Source organism: Pteropus medius, unplaced genomic scaffold, assembly GCF_902729225.1.
Source record: "Pteropus medius unplaced genomic scaffold, Ma_sr-lr_union100, whole genome shotgun sequence".
NCBI lineage: Eukaryota > Metazoa > Chordata > Mammalia > Chiroptera > Pteropodidae > Pteropus > Pteropus medius.
The window spans coordinates 1,915,740-1,937,705 of NW_024347793.1; the positions used below are offsets into that span (position 1 = coordinate 1,915,740).

The 21,966-nt window shown below is 57.8% G+C and overlaps 3 protein-coding genes across 5 annotated transcripts; 1 reads left to right on the top strand and 2 right to left on the bottom strand.

Annotated features, from left to right (window-relative positions):
- Positions 1 to 598: 598 nt before the first annotated feature.
- On the top strand, positions 599 to 4,663 carry CRB3 (crumbs cell polarity complex component 3). Its single transcript, XM_039878518.1, has 8 exons — positions 599 to 931; positions 1,283 to 1,430; positions 1,542 to 2,037; positions 2,169 to 2,343; positions 2,548 to 2,731; positions 3,450 to 3,517; positions 3,983 to 4,126; positions 4,449 to 4,663. Exons 5-8 carry the CDS (start codon positions 2,650 to 2,652, stop codon positions 4,518 to 4,520), a joined length of 366 nt encoding a protein of 121 aa, XP_039734452.1. The 5' UTR covers positions 599 to 931; positions 1,283 to 1,430; positions 1,542 to 2,037; positions 2,169 to 2,343; positions 2,548 to 2,649; the 3' UTR covers positions 4,521 to 4,663.
- Positions 4,664 to 4,727: 64 nt separating this feature from the next.
- Positions 4,728 to 13,677, bottom strand: DENND1C (DENN domain containing 1C). Of its 3 annotated transcripts, XM_039878512.1 has the most exons (23): positions 13,548 to 13,677; positions 12,413 to 12,477; positions 12,285 to 12,328; positions 12,097 to 12,146; positions 11,744 to 11,863; positions 11,597 to 11,666; positions 11,337 to 11,411; positions 11,176 to 11,241; positions 11,029 to 11,082; positions 10,808 to 10,918; positions 9,909 to 10,009; positions 9,758 to 9,803; positions 9,530 to 9,631; positions 9,315 to 9,440; positions 8,355 to 8,459; positions 7,578 to 7,668; positions 7,444 to 7,484; positions 7,156 to 7,227; positions 6,528 to 6,572; positions 6,343 to 6,450; positions 6,108 to 6,172; positions 5,771 to 5,978; positions 4,728 to 5,662 (listed from the first exon to the last, which is right to left on the bottom strand). In XM_039878512.1, exons 1-23 carry the CDS (start codon positions 13,562 to 13,564, stop codon positions 5,033 to 5,035), a joined length of 2,412 nt encoding a protein of 803 aa, XP_039734446.1. In that variant the 5' UTR covers positions 13,565 to 13,677; the 3' UTR covers positions 4,728 to 5,032. The 3 variants fall into 3 exon arrangements, with proteins under 3 accessions (XP_039734446.1, XP_039734447.1, XP_039734448.1); XM_039878513.1 differs by lacking the exon at positions 11,744 to 11,863; XM_039878514.1 differs by lacking the exon at positions 13,548 to 13,677 and having other exon boundaries at positions 12,413 to 12,649.
- A 4,534-nt stretch (positions 13,678 to 18,211) lies between these two features.
- TUBB4A (tubulin beta 4A class IVa) lies at positions 18,212 to 21,869 on the bottom strand. Its single transcript, XM_039878515.1, is given in 5 exon segments — positions 18,212 to 19,281; positions 19,284 to 19,916; positions 20,836 to 20,946; positions 21,055 to 21,163; positions 21,700 to 21,869. Coding segments are annotated over 5 exon segments (1,332 nt in total). The 5' UTR covers positions 21,757 to 21,869; the 3' UTR covers positions 18,212 to 18,859.
- Positions 21,870 to 21,966: the final 97 nt, after the last annotated feature.

The window sequence follows — 21,966 nt, forward strand, 5'->3', positions numbered from 1 at the left end:
GCGAGGCTGGGGGCGGGGCTGAAGGTGTCTGGAAGGTTGTCAGGGATGCTCGGGTGTGGCACAGCCTAGGAAGCACCAGGGTTTATTCTGGGAAGAGGGTCTAGAGAGATCAATGGTCTCAGTTCTGGTTTCGGTGTTTCGTCTCTGCGTGCCTCAGTTTACCCTCTGCCCAAGGGGCGTAGGGAGATATCAGGGATGGGTTTCGTCATCCTTTTACACTTGACTTCCCTCCCCTACTAAGCCTCTTCAGGAACTGAAGTTCTCATTTTTCCCGAACATACTCAAGAACCAATCCAACGCCATGTAACCCTCCATCTGCCCACCGGCTCATTTCAAATTCCCCCTCAGCCACAGAAACAGAAGAGCAAGACCTGGCGCTCGCGCAGGTCCTACAGCCCTCCCGCGCGCCTCCTTTCTCGGTCCCACTCAGTCTTGGAAACGGAAGATCAGCGCACAGCGCGGTCGTAAAGTCGGTTTCCTATTGGCTGCAACCGCCAGAGGGGGGCCCGCCTGTCCCGCCTCGCCCACCCACCTGGGCGGGGCCTTCCGCGGTCCCTAGGCAGCCTCCTGCTCCTGAGCCCGGGGCTCTCCAGGAAGTCTTAAAGGGGCAGCGGTCACATCCAGACGCTGGGCTGACTGCTCTCTGCAGATCGGCCTGGGGGATCGCAGTGTCCCAGGCGCGGATGGAGACGAGGACTGGGTAGCTGAGCGCAGGAGGCCGGGCCCCAGCCTGTCGCCCTCATTGCACTTGCCGAACGTCCGTCCCTGCCACTAGTTTCGGGCGCAGTTTCTCTATTCACCATTAGGGGGAGGGGTGAACAGACCGCTAGACAGCGAATAATATGAACAATCGCTAACACTGGATTCAGTGAGTTGCACATACCAGGCCTTTCCCTCGCCTCTCGCGTCGTTTTCGCCAAAACTCTGTAAGGTAGGTGGGACTGCCTTTCGCACTTCACCGGTGAGGAAACCGGAGGTTCGGGCGCTCTCCCCAGTCCATGTGCCCAGTCAGGGGCAAAGCAGGAATTTACCCAGACCTGGGATTCTTACCCATCACTCTGTACACTAAAAGGGATTAATTTCTCCTTAGCCATCAGTCTTCACCCTAGAGTCCCCAGGAAGGGGGTCGTCTTTTTACCGTCGTCATTTAGCCAAAGATACAGTCCCAAGGGCACATTTGGTCCCCACTCAGCCTCTGCCCAGGCAGGTGTGCTCAAATACGTGCGTCCCAGACAAATGAGCCTCTTAGAGAGGCTTCCCTCACAGATGTTTTCATTTACAGGTGGTTCTTGCAGGTGCCCTCCAACACGGGGGATACAGATGTTTTCCCACGGAGACGCCTTAAACAGGCGTTTTCTCGCAGATACATTCCTGACAGGTGGGCCTCAACACACAGGACAGGAGTGGCTGTCCTGCTGCTCCGCTGCCAGGTGTGCTCCAATGTGAATGTGCCTCATGCGGATGTTCTCAGGTCTTTCTCTCATTTGAGCTCAGTTTCATGCAGATGTTCCCCCTCCAAGACTATTTCCTTCTCCTCGCAGGTATGCTTTGCAGCAGAAATCCACACAAGAATGAGTTTATACAGCATCCTCCCCCCCCCCACAGGTGTGTTCCAGTTAAGTATACACGAATACGGGTCTGTTTCCATATAATTGGGTCCCATACAGGTGTACTTCAATGCACTCATACAGATATTGCCAATAGATTTCTACACGCCAGAATGCCTCAGTCAGATGTTTGTTATAATGCAGGTGCGTTCTGTAGCTGCTTTCCACACAGATATGCTTCCATTCAGTTATACGCCAAGTAGATGCGATTCAATCAATGCACGTGTCTGCCACAGGTGTGCTTCTTATACATCCGCGCAGATGTCTCTCGTACAGCTTTGTTCCCATGCAGGTGTGTACCACACAGGTGTTTTTTCATTAGAGACTCCCCATCTGGGTCTGCCCAGACAGGAGTGCCTCGTACCTCGGTGTCTCCATGAGCCATGTGTCCCTACACCTGTGCCATCCTACAGATGTGCTCGCAATACAGGTGAGCGGTTCCTCTCGCACTCGCGCGCTTTCGCGCGATTTTACTCCTCCCAATTGTAGGACTGGGCTCCAAGTCGCAGGTGCGCCCGGGCCGCGGCCCCGCCTACCTCCTGGCTCCGCCTTCTCATCTAGGCTCAGGTGCACAAGCCGGAAGTGCGCTCCCCTCCCAGGTAAATGACTAAACTTTCCGGGTCACGTGAGCGGGAGGAGCCGGTGGAGTCCGAACGAGAGACCGAGGGACGCACTGAGGGTTCGAGCAAGCGAGTCGGACCAGGAACCTGAGCGAGATCGAAGACGCGCGAGCCAGGTAGGGAGGCAGGGCGTGCTGGTTGGCCAGCCGCCCCCTTTCCCCTTTCTTTTCCCGAGCCCAGGAACGCTCTTCGAGTTAATTTTTAATCTCTGACCTCTGGCGGCGGGGCGGGACTCCAGGGTGCCCTGGCGCGGGTTGCCCCTCCCCTGGGCCTGCGCCGGGTCCTGCCTCCTCCCCCACGCCCTGGCCTTTCTCCTCCAGTCCCCAGGTGCTGGGTCACAGGTACCCCCGGCCCCGAGATGCGGTAGGAACGGCGCGCGGGAGAAGCCCCGTCCCTGGTGCCACCAGCCTGTCGCCCAGCCCATGGCGTGCCCCAGCCTGGGGCTGCTCCTGGCGCTCGGCCTGCCACTGCTGCTGGCCCGCTGGGGCCGGGCCTGGGGGCAAAGTAGGTACCGGCGGGGACATTGGGGACCTGGGACACTGAGAGCTCAGGGACTGGGGAGCGGGCATGGAGGTGCCTTGGGGGCAGGATCTACAAGGCGTGGGGCCGAGGTTTAGAATTCCTAAGTCCTTCCCTGGGCACTCAGAGTTGGTCAACAATTCCTGAGTTCTTGATTGGGGCAGAATTATGAGCTGTGGAGAGAGGAAGCCCTCACATCGAGTCGGTGTGGTTGAGGTGTTTTGGGTGGGCTGGAAGCCAGGACGAAGCCTGCTTGCGGCTCGGAGTGCGGGTTGACCACCATGCTGGCCATAGGTGTAGACCCAGCCATTCAATCCTCTTCCAGTTTCAAGAGGCTGGGGGTAGTGGTATGAGTCAGATACTCCAGGGAAAGCAGGACCTGCCCCCATCCTCAAGGGCGGTGGGAGGGTCAGAGGGGTGGGGGAGGGGAGCAGAAGGTTGGGCTTCCGGACACCGTCCATTATCAGAGCCCCCAACTCAGCGAAAACTGCAGACTTCTCACGGCTGGGCTCCGCTGGGCGGCGGGTAGCCAGAGCAGCACATACAGCTGGGCCGGTCTTGCGTGCAGAGCGCCCACGGTCTCTGTGCGAATGGAAGACTCGGAAGGGCAGCTTTGTATCAGGGGTTGCCCAAGGAGGGTGCAGATGTGCCGAGATGAGGGACAGGTGGAGCTTCATTTATCCTCTCTGCCCCTCCCCCCCAGCCTCGGGCCCCTCTGCATATGGAAACAGCACCAGCACCACCCCCCGCCCCAGCTCCAATGCGGCCCTGGTGAGTAGGGGATGTACGTGGGAGGAGGGCAGCCAGGGTGTTATTCAGGAGCCCACATGTAGCAGGTTTAGGGGTCCAGATCCCCAGAGGTGGTAGGTTGGGGTGGTGCTGGGGAACCCCAACCGGGAGACCAGAACATCAACATGGCAAGTGAGGAGACCCAGAGCTGCAGGAAGGGGGTGGAAGTGTCAAGTGTAGGGGGTCAGGAGCCCCATAGGCCTCTCAGAAGGAGGGAAGGGGAAGCCAGCAGGCCAGATGTGGCTGGTGCTTGGGAGAGAGACCCCAGACATGGCAGGTGGGGGGACTGAGAGCTCCAGATGAGACACATGGGGCTCAGGGTGGAGGAACCAGACCACTAAAAGTGGCAGGTGGGATGTGGAGAGGTTAGGAACCTCAGATGCTTCTAAAACGGGACTGGACAGGGACTCCGGATTCAGGCCAGTGACAGCCGCCCCCCTCTCGCAGTCGAAGGAGGCCACCACCGCGATCGTCGTGGTCTTCTCCCTCCTGGCCGCCCTGCTCCTGGCCGTGGGGCTGGTGCTGCTGGTGCGGAAACTGCGGGAGAAGCGGCAGACGGAAGGCAGCTACCGGCCCAGCAGCGAGGAGCAGGTGGGTGCCCGTGCACCCCCGCCCCCCAACCTCAAGCTGCCGCCTGAGGAGCGGCTCATCTGAACGCTGGGGTCCACCGCAGACGCCACCACTGTCCAGGACTGCCCAGCGCTTGCTCCTGCATAGCAACCGCCACCAGAACACGAGCCTCTGATGGCTCAGGAGGACCTGGGGGCCGTGGGGCACCTGCTGGGTGGGGCTGCGAAGCATGTTGCCTCTGCTTGACTGTGCCTGCAGCTGGGGGGGCCGGGCTGGGGCCCCGCCCCCTGCTGGCTTCGCCATCTCTGCCCCGGCCCGACAACCCCATCTCCTTTCCTTTCAGCTCTCCCACGCAGCCGAGGCCCAGGCTCCCCAGGACTCCAAGGAGACAGTGAGGGGCTGCCTGCCCATCTAGCTCCCCTTCCTCTATTCGTCTCCCTCCCTTACTGTGTGACCTTGGGGGAAGGCAGATGCCTCCCTGGGCCTTCACACTCACCCAGCTCAGTGCTTAAGAATAGAAGGGTAAAAGGTGCTTCAAAGAGTGCTCCCGAGGGCACGGGAGGGTGCGGCTGCTCACTTTTTATATATGTGTGTAAAATTGCTAGTGACATATAATAAAACCTTTTTTTTTTTTTTTGAGCTGATGGAGGCAGGAATTAGCCTTAGTGGAGGAGACAAACGCAGGGCTCATAGGCGGTAGAGGGGCGAATTTAAGATTGTGAGGATCCTAGGGGCTAGGAGGGCTTCCTGGAGGAAGGGCTTCTCGCTGCACTTAGGAGCCAGCTGGAGGCTGCCCCGGCAGGGAAGGGGGCAGATGGGGTGGGTTTCTGAGCGGAGATGGATCCCAGGTAAACCCACCAGGAAAAACCAGCTGTGGGCTCTTACGGCTTTATTGAGGGACTGGTGTCTCTTCCAGATGCCTGATCCCTAACCTTCAAAACACTTTTTAAGTTCAGCGACTCTGGGCCGGCTCCTGGCCTGGGGATCCTGCCAGTTGTTAGCAGTTGTGGCAGGTGATCTGGGAGCTCCTGGTCCCTTGAGGGGCTGGAGGTGAGTGTGCTCTGTTGACAGGCCCTCAGAAGGCTGGGCTCCGGTGTTCTCTGCGGAACCAGGATCCGAGGAAGAGTCAAGGGTTTGGGGTGTCCAGGTGGTATCCAAGTTGGGCTTTGTGGGGGCCAGAAGTTGGGGGCTTTCTAGAGGGCTGGGCTGGGCGGGTGCTGTGGAGAGCTGGGAGCAGGGGCTCTCCGGAGCTACGGGATCCCCGGCTGCCTCGTGTGGAAGGGAGAGGTGTTGGATTTGGTGACAGGGCTCTGTGAGAGAGGATTCAGGGGCCCCTCTGCTGCTTGGCTCTGCAGAAGCTGTTGAAGACTGGGATGGAGAAGTGATTTCTTGGCTGGCCTCTGAGGGTGGCTGGGGAGTGAGGTTCTTTGAGGAGCTGGTGGTCTCCGAAGGCTGGGGGCTTTGTAGAGATGGCAGGCTGGCAGGCAGGGATTGAGGCTGTGGCTCTGGCATGTCCTCCTCATCTGGCTGCCATCTTGGTTTTCCTGGTATGTTGGGCTGGGCAGGGGTGGGGAGATGAGCAAGCTGCTGGACTTAAGATAGGGGATGGGCTGGCAAGTTGACTGGGCAACTGGGGAGGACTGGGGTGGGGGCGGGGGCGCTCACCAGGCTGAGGCAGCTGTCCAGGTCCCCTCTGTGGCAGCAGTCTAAGCTCTGGCTGGGCCTTAGGCTGCCTGTCCTTGTGGATCTAGTGCTCAGACTGTCTAGAATTTCACTCAGCAAATCCAGTTCTTCCCCAGACCCCAGGAAGCTGCTGTCCAGACCTTCCTCTCCCCACAGGTCCTGGGCATCCTCAGGGCTCAGAGGGGGTGTCCTGGGTGAGGATGGGTAACCTCAGATATCCCAGTGGTTCTGGCGGGTCTGGAACTTGGGGACCATCATCCCCATCAGTCCTTGCCTCCCACTTCCGACATCGCCCCTCCCCCCCCCCTTTGAGCCTCACCCTTTCCCCAGGGACTCGGAAGGTGTCTCTTCCAGCTGTCTCCTGCTGGGGCGGAGAGGCCTGTTCTGCAAAGGAAAGATTTGGGGGGTGAGGCCTCAGGAGCTACAGAGTCACGGGGCCATGTGAAGCAGGCGCCAGATATTAGGGTAGTCAGGGAGGCAGGTGAGATGTTTAGATGGATGCAGGGAGGGAAGGGGACTTGGCAATAATTCCAGGTGTGTGCAGGGTGTCTTACCTGTCCAAAGTGCTGGGTGATAGGCAGGCGCTGCTGCAGGCGATCTGAGCGGCTGGTGAGGGATGGGGCCCTCAGGGAGCCTCCCCTCTGCAGGCCAGGATCCCCTTCCTAGGGAGAGGGAGGGTAAGCCAAGAGCCTGTTTCCCCACTCCCCTTAGGCCGTTGGCCACTGGCCGTTAGCCTCACCTTGTACATCAGAAGGCTCTGCACCCCCTTCAAGCTGCTCTTGGCCTACGGAGGAGCCGACAGAGAATTAGACTTGAGGTGATCTGACTGAGCACTTGAGAACTCAGCCTTCCATCCCCTAGGATAGCTGTGTCTTGTCGTCTTTTCATGTCTGTGCTTCATAAATATATTCACAATCCCCCACGCACTTCCTAAGGGGCCAACACAAGCTCTTTTTCCCTTCTGACCAAGACAGGAGTATTCTTAGGGAAAATAATCTCCAAAGGAAACAGAGGGGCAAAACCAGAACATCGTAAAAGTGTGTTTGTGTTCAAAAGCCGAGCGAAGAATAAAATTGAATGGACAATTCGGAACTGCAGAAATGGACCTTGGGGAACTTGGGCTTGGGAGAAAAAGCCAAGGGCAGAAACAGGATTTGCAGTGTCTGAGAAGGAAACTTGGTTGTCAACTTTAGGAAAGAAATTATCCTGACAAAAATGAGAATGATGAATGGAAAATAAAATAAAAGTGGGAAGAATTGTTAATGGTTTAACTGCTGGTTCGGTTCTGATAAAAATGTTTGCACTTTAAATGTGGGGTTAACATGTCCTCTGTCACCCCAGCGGATGGCCTGTCTAGCCCAGCTCACCGAGCGGTACATGTTTCTGACAGCTGGTTGGGTCTTGGCCTTGACCGAATGCAGGAGGGCACCACCACCTTTCTGGGGAGAAAATGCCAAGGAAGAGGCTTGGGCATCTGGGGTTACCCCAGACCCCACCTCACCCCAGGGCTCTGTGACATCAGACAAGCCACTCTCCGTCTCTCGGCCTTGATTTCTTCAGCTCTGTAAATGAGCAAAATGATGACCCTCCCCAGGGACTGTTGTGGGATTAAATTAATCCAACATAAACTCTAAACAAGTGTTTGGCGTTAATACCTTGAGGTTTTCTGCCCAGAGTTGGTAGGAGCGAAGGCTGCCTGGAGTGAGGAGAGAGCGTGTTCAGGGCAGGTAGACTCAGGCTGGGGCACTGCTGGCGGTGTGGGGACTCCGGGGCTACGTGCGGGGCTCACCTGAGAAGGCCCCGCTGCAGGTGATCTCCTGCTCAAAGAGATCTGAGAAGCCCTCTCCCGTGTTAAGCTTCTCCAGTCGGCCTTCGATGAACTGGGGGTGGGGGAAAAGGTCAGTCCGACGCAGGGCTGCCACTACCACATCTGAATGAGAGACCTGGGAGACCTCTCGCTCTCAAGACCACCCCTCAAGGGACCCGTTCCCAGGACCCAGGAGTTCCGGAGCCTGCCTCAGGAAGCCAAAGGCCCAACCCCCTCCCCTCCCCCCAGGTCCGCATCCCGCCCCGCACAGGGACCCGGAAGTCGGACACTGCCAGTCCCGACCCGCCACCTCTTCTCAGTGATCCTGCAAGAGGTCGACCCCACCTTCAGAGACCCTAGAACCTGGGCCTTCCCTGAAGGACCTTGGAGTCCAGCCCACCTTCTCCCGGGAACCCAAGAGTCCGGCCCAAATTCCCGCGTCCCGCCCGCCGCCGCGTATCCAGGACGCGGGCGTCGCGGCCCGCCTCCTCCCCGCGAAGAGAGTGCAAGCTCAGGACCCGCCCCTTCCGAAGGCCAGCGCGGATTCCCACCCCGGATTCTGGAATTTGGTCCCATATCTCTCCAGGGATCTAAGAGTAAATCTCATCTCTCAGGACCTCAGGTCAGGGGCTCCCACCCTGTTGTAGGAGGAGATCCCGCGGGATCGACCCTAGCCCCGCCCGCAGGACCAGGGCGTCTGCGTTCCTAGCCCCGCCCCTCGGGCCCCCGCCCCTCCTCGCCCCGGGGGCTCTGGCTCACCTGTTTGAACAGCTGCAGGTGCACAGCCCGCCGGTGGAAGGCCTGCAGGGGTGCCCCTGGCTTCTGGGCCAAGAAAGCTTCTTCACTGAAGGTCACAGGCTGGCCCTGGAAGAAGGACCCATGTCCTCAGCTCCCCAGGATCTCCTGGACCCCAGTGCCTCCCTCGCTCTACCAATATATCGATGTAGCAAACGTTGGTTGAGCGCCTGCTGTATGTCTGATCTTGTGCAGGGCCTTGTGGGCCGCGGCGCTGACTTCGGCTTTTACTCCAAGGGAGGCGGGAGCCCTGGAGGGCTGTGGGCAGAGGCAGGACGCGACCGTACTCAGGTGCTCACAGGTGACTTCTGGTCGCTCCTGGGAGGGCAGACTATGGAGGATGAGGGTGGGAGCCCAGGAGAAGAGAGGAAACTCTTTCGGGAGGCGAGCGCGCTGAACCCCGCGCGCAATAATGGGGACCAGACCAGGGTGGAGACAGGAGGGAGAGAAACGGGCAGGTTCGGGTTGTGTTGTAAGGGTAGAGCCGACAAGAGCATCAGAGGCGCAAATGATAGAACCCTCAAGTTTTTATAAAATAGTGAAAAACAGGGTGATGAGAGTTGAAAGTCAGCAGATCAAAGTCCTGGCTTCAACACTCACCCACTGTGGGACTTCTCCAAGCCTTCGTTTCCTCATATGTGAAATGGGATCATAATGGCATCTATCTCATAATACTGCTGCGAGCATTAAATGAGATAACAGTAATAGTGAAACGTAGCATTTGAGTCCTCACGATGTGCCAGGCACTAGCCAAGCATTTTGCCTATGCCCATCCACTGACTCACGCCATCCTTTTGGGTGGATACTATCTGGATCCCATTTTACAGATGAGCAAATGGAGGCACAGAGTGAGCACTCTCTAAACGCTAGGTACGGGTATCTGAGGCCCCACGAAGCCTCTGCCTCGGCGTCCCTGCTGCTCACCGGGTTGCAGACGAGCGCGTCGCGGTAACCTCCAAAGAGCAGCGCCTGGGCTTTGAGGAAGAGACGGGACACCCCTTCCCCGGGGGCCAGCGCAACCTTCCTCAGCCGCAGCCTCAGCAGGGACGCCTGGGGGACAAGACAGCAGCGATGAGCGGGTAGCTGTGGGGCCTCGGGCCCCCGGACGCCGCAGGAGAGTGGTAGGGGGTGACACTGACCACATCTGGGGGCAGCGCCTGCATGTCGTCGAAGGGCGTTTCTAAGATATTGGAGTCCACGTTCATCATCACGACGTCTTCTAGGCCTTTCTCCCGCACTCTCTGCGTTGGGGGTTGGAAGGGGGTACCGCAGCTCAGAGTCCCGAGCATCCCTAGCGGTGGAGGGTATCCGGGGATGCAGAGAGGGGGATTCCACCAGCTCCGCAGTCCAGTTCCGCTCCCACTCACCTCGGCGAGACTGGAGTGGACTCCGATGAGGTAGGGCATGGGGGCGCTGCAGACGACCAAGGGGGCGGGGTTATGCAGGTGCCACCCCGGGGTTCCCAGGATCCAGGCCTCTTTTCCCAGGCCCTGCCCCTCCTCATCCCCCGCCTCTCACCAGCAGTAGTCCAGCAGGTGTGGCGGCAGTGTGGGAATCAGCACGTGCTCCCAGCGCATGGGGTACAGGAGGGCGCAGGACGCGTGGACACACGAGGTCAGCTGGGAAAGGGTGGGGGTCCGTGGAGTCAGAGCCTGGAACCCCGCTTTAAGAGCTGTCTCTGGGACGATGGCTATCCCATCTCCATTTTCCACCCACATCAACTTCCCACCCACTATCCCGTAAGGAGTGAAAACTCAGGCCCCTTTGGGAATCATGTGGAGACCAAGAAAGAATTCGGGAAATTACAGTGCTTGGAGCAGGTGCAGCCGGGACTCAAAACGTCCTAGTGGCTCCCTCTAGGGGGCGGAGCTAACATACAACCCTCCGGGATCCCAATTCTTAGGCGTAGGGGTACAACTGGGCCCACGGGTTCCACCCCGAAAGAGGCGGAGCTCGTACTGAGCGCGCCCTAGTCCCGCCCCTAGGGTGTGCAGGCGCGATTCAGCTCCACTGACCCCGCCCACAAATAGGCGGAGCTGGGAGGCCTCTCCCCTCTTGGTCCCGCCCCTAGGGTGGAGCCAACAGTCAGCCTCCACCCTCCCTGTCTTCTCACTCAGAGTCGCTCCCGAGTCTCACCCTCCAGAGGGGCAGGGCCAGTCTCGTTATGGCCCACAGTGGGTTGAGTCTGGACTCTGAGCTCCCAATAAGGAGGGGGCTACAGAGCAGTCCCCTGTAAGTCCCCCCCATCAGGACAGAGCCAGAGTTCAACTCAACCCTGACCTTCAAAAGGGCAGAGCCCTGACTTTGCCCTCGGTGGTCGTCGGAACGGGTCAGAGTAGGAATCCGCCCCCGTCGTCCCGCCCCCAGGGGCGAAGCCAGGTCCCGGCCCCGTCCCGCCCCGGCTGGCCCCGCCTCACGGTGCTCAGCTTGCTTGCTGTGAGCAGGACCCTTCGCTCAGCCAGGAGCGCGGCGAACAGCCCCACGATGTTCTCATCGGTCACCGCCACCACCAACTCTGTCAGGTTCCTCTGAAGGACGGAGAGAAGCGCTGGACGCGAGGGACTAGAGGATCTGGCAGCCCCTGCGGGTTTCGGGACTCCTTCGCGCCCCCAGGGTCTCCTCCCAGGTGTCCACTCACGTTCTCAGGAATGGATGGCAGGCGGCCAGGATCGGGGGCCACGAAGCAGGAAAGCTGGTGGGGGGATTGGCGGGGGAACCGATCAATGAGGGGTTGGCCCGGCCCCACCTGGGGGCCCAAGTTTCCAGGATCCCCGGCCCCGCTCACCGGCCTGCTGTTTCCCGGGGCAGGGGGCGGGATGTTGTGCGCGCTGGAGATCGTCACTCCGCTGCCCTGGGGAAGAGGTTGTAGCTGTGTGGTCCTCAGGGCTGGGGCGCAGCCTCCCCATCCACCTGGGGTCCCACCGCCAGTGGTAGGGGACTACTCACCAGCTCCACTGAGGCCTGGGGCCCCGGCGGGGGCTGCTGCCGCAGATTTAGAAGAAGTTCCTCAACCTCCGGGACCTGGGTGGGAGTGGCATGTCTGAGTCAGAACGTAGGTCCGGGATTCTGAAGGCCCTGACTCAGACTGGATGGCCTGGGAGGAGCCCAGGGGCTCAGGTCAGGCCTGGGAGTTCTGAGCAGGGGTCGGGGGTTTGGTGGGGTGGGGGCTGGGACTCCCTCACGAATGAGAGGGGGCCTGGTCTCACTTGGTCCTGAGCTAGGAGGTCCCCCACTGTGTTCAGCAGCTTGTAGAACACCTCAAACCAGGGAAGGTGGCTGTGGAGAGATGACAGGTTCCATGAAGCACCCCTAGGTCAAGGTGTTCCCTACCCGGCCACCCCTGTATTCCACACCTGAGGATGCACAGACAACTGTGGGCACCAGCCCGGAGGCGGCAGAAACCAAATCTACGGGTGCCGGTCAGGTCCGTGAGGGCAAAGGTAAAATGCTGAACCGCAGGGCTGGGGGGCTCCCTGGAGGTGGGAAAGGCTCTCAGAGACCCAGGGGTCACCGGTCCCTGAGCCCCCATCCCCCAATGATGTGTACTATGTCCACCAGTCTGGGGCCATGGTTGTATAGGTCTCCAGTTGTTAGGGTCTCTGAGTGCCCGAGCCCCTCCCTGGGTCCCGGAGCCTCTGGGTGTATGAATCCCTGATCCTTGGATCCCTGGGTCCCTGGGTCCCTGGGTGTCTGCTCCTTTCTGTACCTTTCCACATCAAAAGGGAAGCAGAATTTAGGCACCATCTGCATAGCTTCCTGGGGATGAAGAAAAGCACACACTGCTCAGCCACTCAGCTTCGGACCCACCCCTGAGTTCCCAGTCCAAGACACAGAGTCCCCTCCCCCAGGGGGACTGGCCCTGGCCCCAGGGGAACAAGGAGGCAGCCTGCATACCTGGTCCCTGAAGTCTGGGGGGAACTGCCGCAGGATGGGGGGATCTGCAGGGAGAGCAGGCTTCTAGGTTCAGGCTCCGGGCCCACCCTCCATCTTGCCCCCTCACCGGAGGCCCTCCCCAGACTCACCCTCCTGTAAGGAGGCAGGGCAGGCTGCTTCGAAGAACCAATCAAATATGGCAGGGGAACCCCCTCTGTGAAACAGAAAAGGGCTTAGTGGGCCCATGGACTTGCCTCTGTGTGTGTCATGGTGTCTGTGTATGCAATGGTGTCGATCGTGTGTGTGTGACTGGGAATACGAAGCAGAGTGAGAGAGCGGGACTCTGTGTGCGTGTGCGTGACTCGCTGAGCTTGCAGGTGTGCGAGTGTTTGTGATTCCATCCTGTGTCAGCCTGAATGCGTGAGGCTGTCCAGTGACTGTGAGTGTGTGTGACCAAGCCAGTGTGAGGGGGAATAAGTCCATGTTTTCTTGTGCAGCTTTGAGTGTGACATAAATGTGTGAGCATCTCTGGTCTGGAGAGCAAGAGGCCTTTCTTGTATCTCTGTGAGACTTCCTAGGGCCCCAGGGGCTGACCCCAAATCTCTATCAGAAAAAGGAGGTGGCAGGTCCTGGTGCTTCTGTGAGCCCTGAAATCTCTGCCTTCCTGCCTTGTCCTGCATTCTGCCCACCATGTAGAGGGAGCTGGGCCTTGCGCTCAGGGAGACAGCCAGCAAGGCCTGGCAGGCAACAGAAGAAGAGGATGGGGACGGACCGAGGCATACCGTCCCTGACGTGGAAACCCCACCACTTAGCCCTCGTGCTGACACGAGTCCCACACAAGCACTCACAGGGACACGCACAGTCCTCCCTCCCACCCTGCTGACCCCCGGAAGCCATGCTCCCATCACTTATCATCGCTCATGCCAAGAGGCGAATGCTTAGAGTTACAGTCACACAAGCCGGAGGTAGGGGTGAAGGGGGGGGGGGGGGGGGGGGGGGGGGGGGAGAGAAGGAGAAGAAGAAAAGAAAAGGGAGAGAGGAGGAGGAGGAGGAGGGAGGGGAGAAGAGAAGGGAGAGAGAGAGAGAAGACAAGACAGACAGACAGAGACAGAGACAGAGAACAGAGTGCCTGAGAGCGGAGTCCATATTGTAAGCCACCTGCCCCCATCCGGCCTCCTGCCCCTCAGTCCCTCCAGGGCCCGCCGCGGTCGCCCTCCCCTTGGCCCCAGCCCAGGCCTGGTTTGGGAATCTTGGTCGGAAGGATAGGGGAGGGGCTGCTCTTACTCAGCTCTGGATCCCATGGTCCCTGCAGGGTTGGCCTGATGGGGCCCTTTCCCCAGGGGTCCTGGGGGCCTGTGCTTGTGTAGGCCCGGGCCCTGCGCTTGCTCGGCTTCCTGTGTGGCTGAGAGAGGAAGTTTAATGGGTGACGTCCCCGGAGGGAGGCCCCTGCCCCCACCCACTGCGAGAAACCCAGGCATCCTGTCTCCTAGCCCTTCCTTGGGATGCGGGGCAATGGGTGTCTCAGAAGCCAGACCCTCGGTCCCATCTTGTCAGATGAGGTCACGTGTGGTGCCTGCCACCACACAACCCAAGATCTCCCCTCTCCGTGCAGCCTTCCTTCGCAGTTTGCGCAACGTGCTTTCTCTTCTCTCAACTCTCTTTCCTTCGGTCCACCTGGCTTGGCCATTCCTTGTAGGACCACCAGAGGGAGCTGGGCCAGAGAGTGGACACGGGGTCACCAGGGAGGTGGATGGCCAACAGCAGTCAGAACACAGTCACAGACAGACAGACAACACGCACAGGGCCAGGAAGTGACTGACATAGACAAACAGGCCAGAACCATCACAGACAGCAGACACAGAGAGATACCAAGTCATACAGGCAGGATACAGTCATGGACAAAATCAGAGAGTGCCGAGGGACAGCACACACACGGAGCAGTCCTCACCCAGCCCGGTGATAGATGCAGAGAGATAACACGCAGATGCAGCCACAAACAGATCTACTCAGAGAAAACAGACAGACGGACACACATGCAGAGACCACAGCTGTCAATGAGAAAAAGCTAGTAGCTTGTTAGGTCCACAGCCAGACATAGTCACATGCGTGGAGAGAGATACACCTGGACAGAGGGCTGCAGACTCTGAACGAGACATACATACAGATGCCATGTTGAGACGCAAGGCTACGCAGACGTACTTGCAGGCCTGAATCAAGCTTTTGATATGTTCTGCCTATTATTATTGGAGGCAGGTCAGGTCAATGGTGAAGAGAATGATTTTGGTTTTAGACCTGGGTTCAAGACCTGATTCAGTTCTTTAATGTCTGTGTGACCTTAGGTAAGTTATTTGATCTCTCTGTATTAGTTACTATTGCTGTATATCAAATGGCCTTAAGTTAGTGGCTTAAAAGTACACACATTTGTGACTGACAATTTCTGTGGGGGCCAGGACTCTGGGCACAGCTTAGTGGGTTCTGTACTGCAGGGCGTCTCAGCGACAATAAGGTAAGTCTGTTGGGGTGTGGCCACATCTGAAGGCTTGCCAGGAAGGATCTACTTTTAGGCTCATTATATGACGCTGGCAGGGTTCGATTCATTGTAAATTGTTGGACCCAGGGCCTCAGTTCCTTGCTAGCTGTTGGCCAGAGTCTGCCCTTGGTTCTTTGCCGTGTAAACATTCCCACTTTGCTGCTTAGTTTACCAACTCGAGCAAGCTGAGAAAGCACCAGACTTCATCCAGACAGAAGCCACAGCCTTTTGTAATCCAGTCTCAGAAGTATCATCCCATCACCTCGCCATACCTTGTTGGTTAGAAGCCATCACCAGGACTAGCCCACACTCAAGGGGAGGAGATCACATGAGAGCGTGAATGGGAGAAATGGAGCTCATTGGGGTTATCTTAGAAGCCACCCCCACACTCTCTGTCTTTGTTTTCTCACTTTAAGAAGAGGAAAACAAAACGCTTACCTCCTAGTGTGGCGTGAAGTCATTCATTCACTCGCTCATTCATTCATTCATTCTACAAAAAATTCTGAGGGTCTATGTTGCATCAAGCTGCTGCAGGGATGTGGTGACCACGGTAGAGGAGATTCCTGCCCTCATCAAGTTCACATTCCAGTGGGGAGAGAAGGGGACAAAGCAAAAGAAAAAAGGATACAGATAGATAAGTGATAGAGAGCGACCGTGTGCTAACTTAGACTTGCCAGGAAATGCTGCTTAGAGGAGGTATCACTTGAACTTGAACCTGTAGATGAGAAGGGCTCAGCCGACCATACGTCTGGGGGAAAGAAGTAGCAGAAATAGCACGTGCAAAAGCCCTGAGGTCGAATCGAGCTTGATGTGGTCGAGCCCATAAAGAAGGCCACTGTAATTTCAGCTTAAGTTTCGCCTTCAGAACTGAGTAAGGGGAGGGTGATGGGATGTAGTCAGCAGCGGGTAGAGGCCAAGGTGAGAGTTCGGGTTTCAATATGAGTGAGATGGAGTCATGGGAAGGTTTTGAGCAGGGGAGGGAGAGGCTCTTATTTGCATATAAAGGCTTCTCTCTGGCTTCCGTGGAGGGAGAACGGGCCGCAGGGGACAGAGGTAGCAGAAGAGAGCTCAAGGAAGTGATTGGGGAGGTTGTCTGGGTGAACAATAATGGTGGCTTAGATCACAGTATAGACCAGTGAAGGGAAGAGGTCGGATTTGGGGTGTATTTTGGAGACAGAGACAAGTGGACTCGGCAAAAGCTAGGAAGAGTGTGCTGGGTGTAGGAAACAATGAATGAAAGCTGACTCCTAGATTGAGGTTTGAGTAATGGGGTGGTGCCTCTTATTGAGGAAAGGGATATTTTAGGGGCAGGATATGGAGTTCTTTTGTGGCCACGTTAGATTTGAGATGACAGACAGAGAAGTTCATGGCCTCATCCATTGTCTTCTTGCTCTACTACCCGGTGTTGGGCCTGCTCAGATGAGGGTTGCCGCGAGCTGGGTACCGGGCTGCCTCCCTCACACTCCTCCTTCCTGGCTGTAGTGGGGCCCCGTGAGTCGGCTGGGGCCCCGGTCTGCTTTGTACTACAGAAGCTCTGAAAAAACTACATTTCCAAGAATTCTTTGCAGCTGTCTCTGGATGTGGAACTGATTCTACCGATTAGAAATGCTCGTGAGGGATTTGGAAGGTAGAGGGTACAAAAGAAGTGATTGTCCTCCCCACCGTGTGTGTGTGTGTGTGTGTGTGTGTGTGTGTGTGTGTCCTGCTGGGTATTTAGTTTAATTAATTTTATTTTAATATTCCTTTTTGTTAACTTTTGTTCAGCACTCCAACGGACCTATCTCCAACTTCGTGGGTGTCGGGAGGTGTTCTTGAATTTGACAGTTCTGACGGCAGCCTGCTGACTCTCCACTTTTCTCATTGAGCAGAGGAAGCAGCTCCTTGGTGGCTCAGCTTTGTGCTGTTCCAACCTATTCCACGGCTACTCGAAATGTGGTCTCATAGGCAGCATCATCGGCATCACCCAAGAACTTGTTGAAAATGCAAAGTCTTGGGCCTCACCTTCACCCACCTGCTGAATCAGAAACGAGGGCGGGGCCCAGGAAGCTAGCAAAAGTGTGCCAGCAAAGTGTTCCTGGTGATTCTTTTGAACACTGAAGTTTTAGAAGCACTGGACTACAGCCTACTCTCTCAGCCCCTCCGACCTCGTTGTAAGTCCTTGTATTAAATCCCTTTCTGCTTAATATGCCTAGAATGGTCCCCACACTGAACTCTGGCTGACAAAGGGGAATCAGAGTTCTAGACTTAAACTAGAAATACTCCTGAGGGCTTTGGACCCTGTGTCAGGCTTCGAACCCCAGCTCACTGCTTCATAGTCATGGGACCAAACTGTAGTTTCCAAAGATGGCCACACGCTCTTCTGGTATCTCGCCTCTCTACCCTCCGGAGGTGGAGTCTGTATCCCACCCACTTGAACCTGGACAGGCCTTTGCGACAGCATCCATTAAAACGGAGAATGCCAAGTGACTCCTGAAGCTAGATCATAAAAATGCAAAGCATTTCGCTTGCTCTCCTGGAGTGTCGCTTTGGGGAACTTGGCCTCCATGCCCTGAGGAAGTCTAATCAGCCCGTGGAGAGGTACTGATACCCTCTCGCCTGCCTCTTTGAACCCCCAGCTGATGGTTGCCATCAACTTGGAAGTCATGTGAGCGAGCCACTTTGAAAGTAGACCCCTCAGTCTCCAGCTGAGATTTTCTAGATGGTGCCAAGGGGAGTGGAGATGAGCTGCCCTGCCAAGCCCTGCCCAAATTACAGATTTGGGAACAAAATAAATAATAGGTGTTATAAGCCCCTAAACTTTTTGGGATTGTTTGTTACACAGCAAAAGCTAACTGATACACTTTGTCTCTCTAAACCTTGGTTAGAAAGAAGATAAAAGCTCAGATCTTACAGAGTTGGTGTGACGGTTGCATGAGATGAGGCATGTGCCAGGACGTCGAAATGTTCCATTCGTGTTAGTGACTGTTATTCTGGCAGGGCTGTCCCTCGGATGCTAGCCCCAGGCTGCCATCTTCCCAGTATCCTTCCCTAGAGATCCCTCTCTCCGCCTTCCATACTTGCAAGACACCCCACGGAGAATGGCTGCAGTTCCATCACCAAGCACCCACTTTGTGCCACGCACTGTGCCCACAAGGTCTCCTTGAACTCTCACAAACATCGCTGGGGTGGGAGTGTGGGGTTCATGGGGGAAATATATAGTCCCATTTTACAGGTGAGCAAATCGAGGATTTGAAAGGTCAAGTGATTTACCCAACACCACACAGTGTCATAGCTTGGTCTGTCTGACTCAAAAATTTCTGCCCCACATCTCGCAACCCTGGATGAGATGTCCCTTCAGTGCCCACCTCCATCCTATAGGGAGGAGCCCTTGCTTGTTGGCCCTCCCATGGGGAGATGAAAAATGTACTTGGCAGAAACATGGCCGGACAATTAATTTATTTATTGATGGTGAGGCAGAGGGGAGGAGGATGGGGAGGGTTGGGGGCGCAGCTCCTCTTGTCCACAGGCTCCAAGGCTTCCTTTTCTCCCTGCAGCAGCCCTCCACCACCCCTGGAAAGCCAAGGGCATTTGGAACCGAGAGGAGTGAGTTCAGGGACGAAGCAGGGGACTTACGGGAGCCAGAGAAGGCAGAGTCAGAGGGCAGCTGGCTTCGTGAGGTTGAAGGTGAGGCAAGGTTGGAGGCTCAGGGAGGCTCAGGGGGAGGGATTGAAAGTAAACTTATCAGTCTAGGGGTGCATTGGGTTCTCGAGGAAGGTCGAAGGTCAAGGAGAGGTCGGGGTGAAGGTGGGCTTGTGGGGTCGGAGGTAAAGCGGGGTGTTAAAGTTGGAAGAGCTCAAGGGGGTCGAAGACAAAGTGGGGCTTAAGGGTCAAAGGTTGACTGAGGCCAGGGGTGAAGTGAGGGTTGTAGGGTCAGAGGGCCAGGAGTGAGTCAGGCTGGGACGTGACCTGGGGTTCTCCCCGGGTATAGAGGGGGCTCTAAGAGGTCAAAGGTCAGCAGTCTTGCAGGGGTGGGGGGACGGGCAGGGGTAGGGAGATGGGGGCGGACAGGACGTGAACCCCCGAGGCCCTAGGCCACCTCCTCCTCCGCCTCCTCCTCGAACTCGCCCTCCTCGGCCGTGGCGTCCTGGTACTGCTGGTACTCGGACACCAGGTCGTTCATGTTGCTCTCGGCCTCGGTGAACTCCATCTCGTCCATGCCCTCGCCCGTGTACCAGTGCAGGAAGGCCTTGCGCCGGAACATGGCCGTGAACTGCTCCGAGATGCGCTTGAACAGCTCCTGGATGGCCGTGCTGTTGCCGATGAAGGTGGCGGCCATCTTCAGGCCGCGCGGCGGGATGTCGCACACGGCCGTCTTCACGTTGTTGGGGATCCACTCCACGAAGTAGCTGCTGTTCTTGCTCTGCACGCTCAGCATCTGCTCGTCCACCTCCTTCATGGACATGCGGCCCCGGAACACGGCGGCCACCGTCAGGTAGCGGCCGTGGCGGGGTCGCAGGCGGCCATCATGTTCTTGGCGTCGAACATCTGCTGGGTGAGCTCGGGCACCGTCAGGGCGCGGTACTGCTGGCTGCCCCGGCTGGTGAGCGGCGCGAAGCCGGGCATGAAGAAGTGCAGGCGCGGGAAGGGCACCATGTTCACGGCCAGCTTGCGCAGGTCGGCGTTCAGCTGGCCCGGGAAGCGCAGGCAGGTGGTGACGCCGCTCATGGTGGCCGACACCAGGTGGTTGAGGTCGCCGTAGGTGGGCGTGGTCAGCTTGAGGGTGCGGAAGCAGATGTCGTACAGGGCCTCGTTGTCGATGCAGTAGGTCTCGTCCGTGTTCTCCACCAGCTGGTGCACGGACAGCGTGGCGTTGTAGGGCTCCACCACCGTGTCCGACACCTTGGGCGACGGCACCACGCTGAAGGTGTTCATGATGCGGTCGGGAAACTCCTCCCGGATCTTGCTGATGAGCAGCGTGCCCATCCCGGACCCCGTGCCGCCGCCCAGCGAGTGGGTCAGCTGGAAGCCCTGCAGGCAGTCGCAGCTCTCCGCCTCCTTCCGGACCACGTCGAGGACCGCGTCCACCAGCTCGGCGCCCTCCGTGTAGTGACCCTTGGCCCAGTTGTTGCCGGCTCCAGACTGGCCTGAAGTGGGGGAGGGGAAGAGGACACGCGGGCCGTTATGGGGAGAGCCCACCCCCCACTCATCCTAGTAGTTGAATAATCCTAATAATAACAACACAATTGTGATACATAATTTGAGTCATGACTTTGTTATTGTCGGTAGTCGGGTAGTCGTCTTTGGCTCCCATTCTTGATCCCCCGTCCCCAGCAGGTGGTCCCACCGGCTCGCACACATTTTCTCCCTTTAATGTCTGCTCAGCCCAAGCCCTGCTCACCTTCTAGGCTGCAGGTATTAGTAATAATGATGAAAACAAAATTCTCATTTACCTTTTCCTCTGTGCTAGGCATGGTTCTACATTCTGTACACATATTAATAATGGCTTTAAGCCTCTCAGTCCTGTGAAATAGATCTTTTTTATCACCCCCGTTTTAAAGATGAGGAGACAGGAACAGAGAGACTGAGGAACCCAAAGTCCCCCAGCCGACTGGATCGGTGCCTGAGTTTTACTAATTTACATTCTCACCCCTCCTCTCTCCGCCAGGACGTCAGTGCCAGGGGCAGAAGGCTTTGTCTGTTTCATTTTTGGCTGTATCCCCAGGGATACAGTAGGGCCTGGTGTGCAGTAAGTGCTCAATAAGCATTTGTCCGATGCATGAAGTGGCAGGACTGGGATTTGCACGCAAGCAGTCTGGCTTTGGTCTATACTGTTCAATTAAAACGGCACCTCCTCCAGGAAGCCTTCCCTACCCACTCTCACCCCTCCTTATCAGATGGGTCTCCCACCACAGTGCTGACTGCCCTGCCCGCCGCCCCCACTGGGCTGTGGGGCCCTGTGGTCACCATTGCGTCTCTAATAATAGGTGAAAAAATTTCGCCAAGCATTTGGAAGCAAAAGGCATGAGGAGGCTTCTCTGCCTGTGCTCTCTGCCTGGGACTCACCGAACACAAAGTTGTCAGGCCGGAAGATCTGGCCGAAGGGGCCGGAGCGCACTGAGTCCATGGTGCCCGGTTCCAGGTCCACCAGCACGGCTCTGGGGACGTAATTTCCTCCTGCGGGGAGGCAGATGGAGGGCAGATGGAGTGAGCGCCAGGAACCAGCGGGCCGTTCCCTCCCAGGCCCTCCCTACCCCCACTCTGGCAGGTGCCCCTGGGCCCTACCTGTGGCCTCATTGTAGTACACGTTGATTCTCTCCAGCTGCAGGTCACTATCCCCATGGTATGTGCCCGTGGGGTCGATGCCGTGCTCATCACTGATCACCTCCCAGAACTAGAGGGGCGGCGGTAGGAACCAAGGTGGGTGACGGGGGTGGCAGAGGCCCAGGCCTGCCCCGGCCTCCATCTTCTGAGCTCAGGACCCCCGACCACCTCCCTGGCTGCCACCTGTCCCCCAGCAAGGTGAATGGGGTACCTAGAGGCATGGTGGGAGGCAGGGGATGAAACAGCAAGAAGGGAGAGGTGCGGGCGGGGCGAAGCGGAGTCATCCCACTCGAGCAGGCTGGGGTCAGCGCGGCCGCTGCAGCCACGGGGAGGGGCTGGGTCTCTTTGTGGGTGTGCAGGGGACAGTGGGCCAGCTGTGAAGCCAGCTGTGGCCAGCAGAAAGAAGGCTGGGCCCCACCCCCATCAGCCTCTTTGTTCCCAGCCTGGCCCTGCCCCCGCCCCCGCGCCACCTCCTCCACCATCCCTGGGGTGCTGGCCTCCTGGGGTCCCCGTCCTCCAAAAGACCCAGAGTGGGGGAGGCCAGCGGAGTTCGAGAACCCCGCGCTGCCCCTCTCGGCCGCCTCCCGAGGCGGGTTCCCCGCGCACCTTGGCCCCTATCTGGTTGCCGCACTGGCCGGCCTGCAGGTGCACGATCTCGCGCATGGCGGTGGCGCTGCTGGTGGACGCGGCCGCGGTGTCGTTGATGCTGGGAGCCGCGGTGGCGGGGCCGGAGGTGGACCCAGTGGTGACGGCGGCAGCGACGAAGCAAGGACCCAGCGCCCCCGGGGCGCCTCTATATGAGCGGGCGGGTCCCGCGTCACCGCCGGTCACCGGCCAGCTCCGCCTCCCGTCCCGCCTCGGGACGGAGAGGGC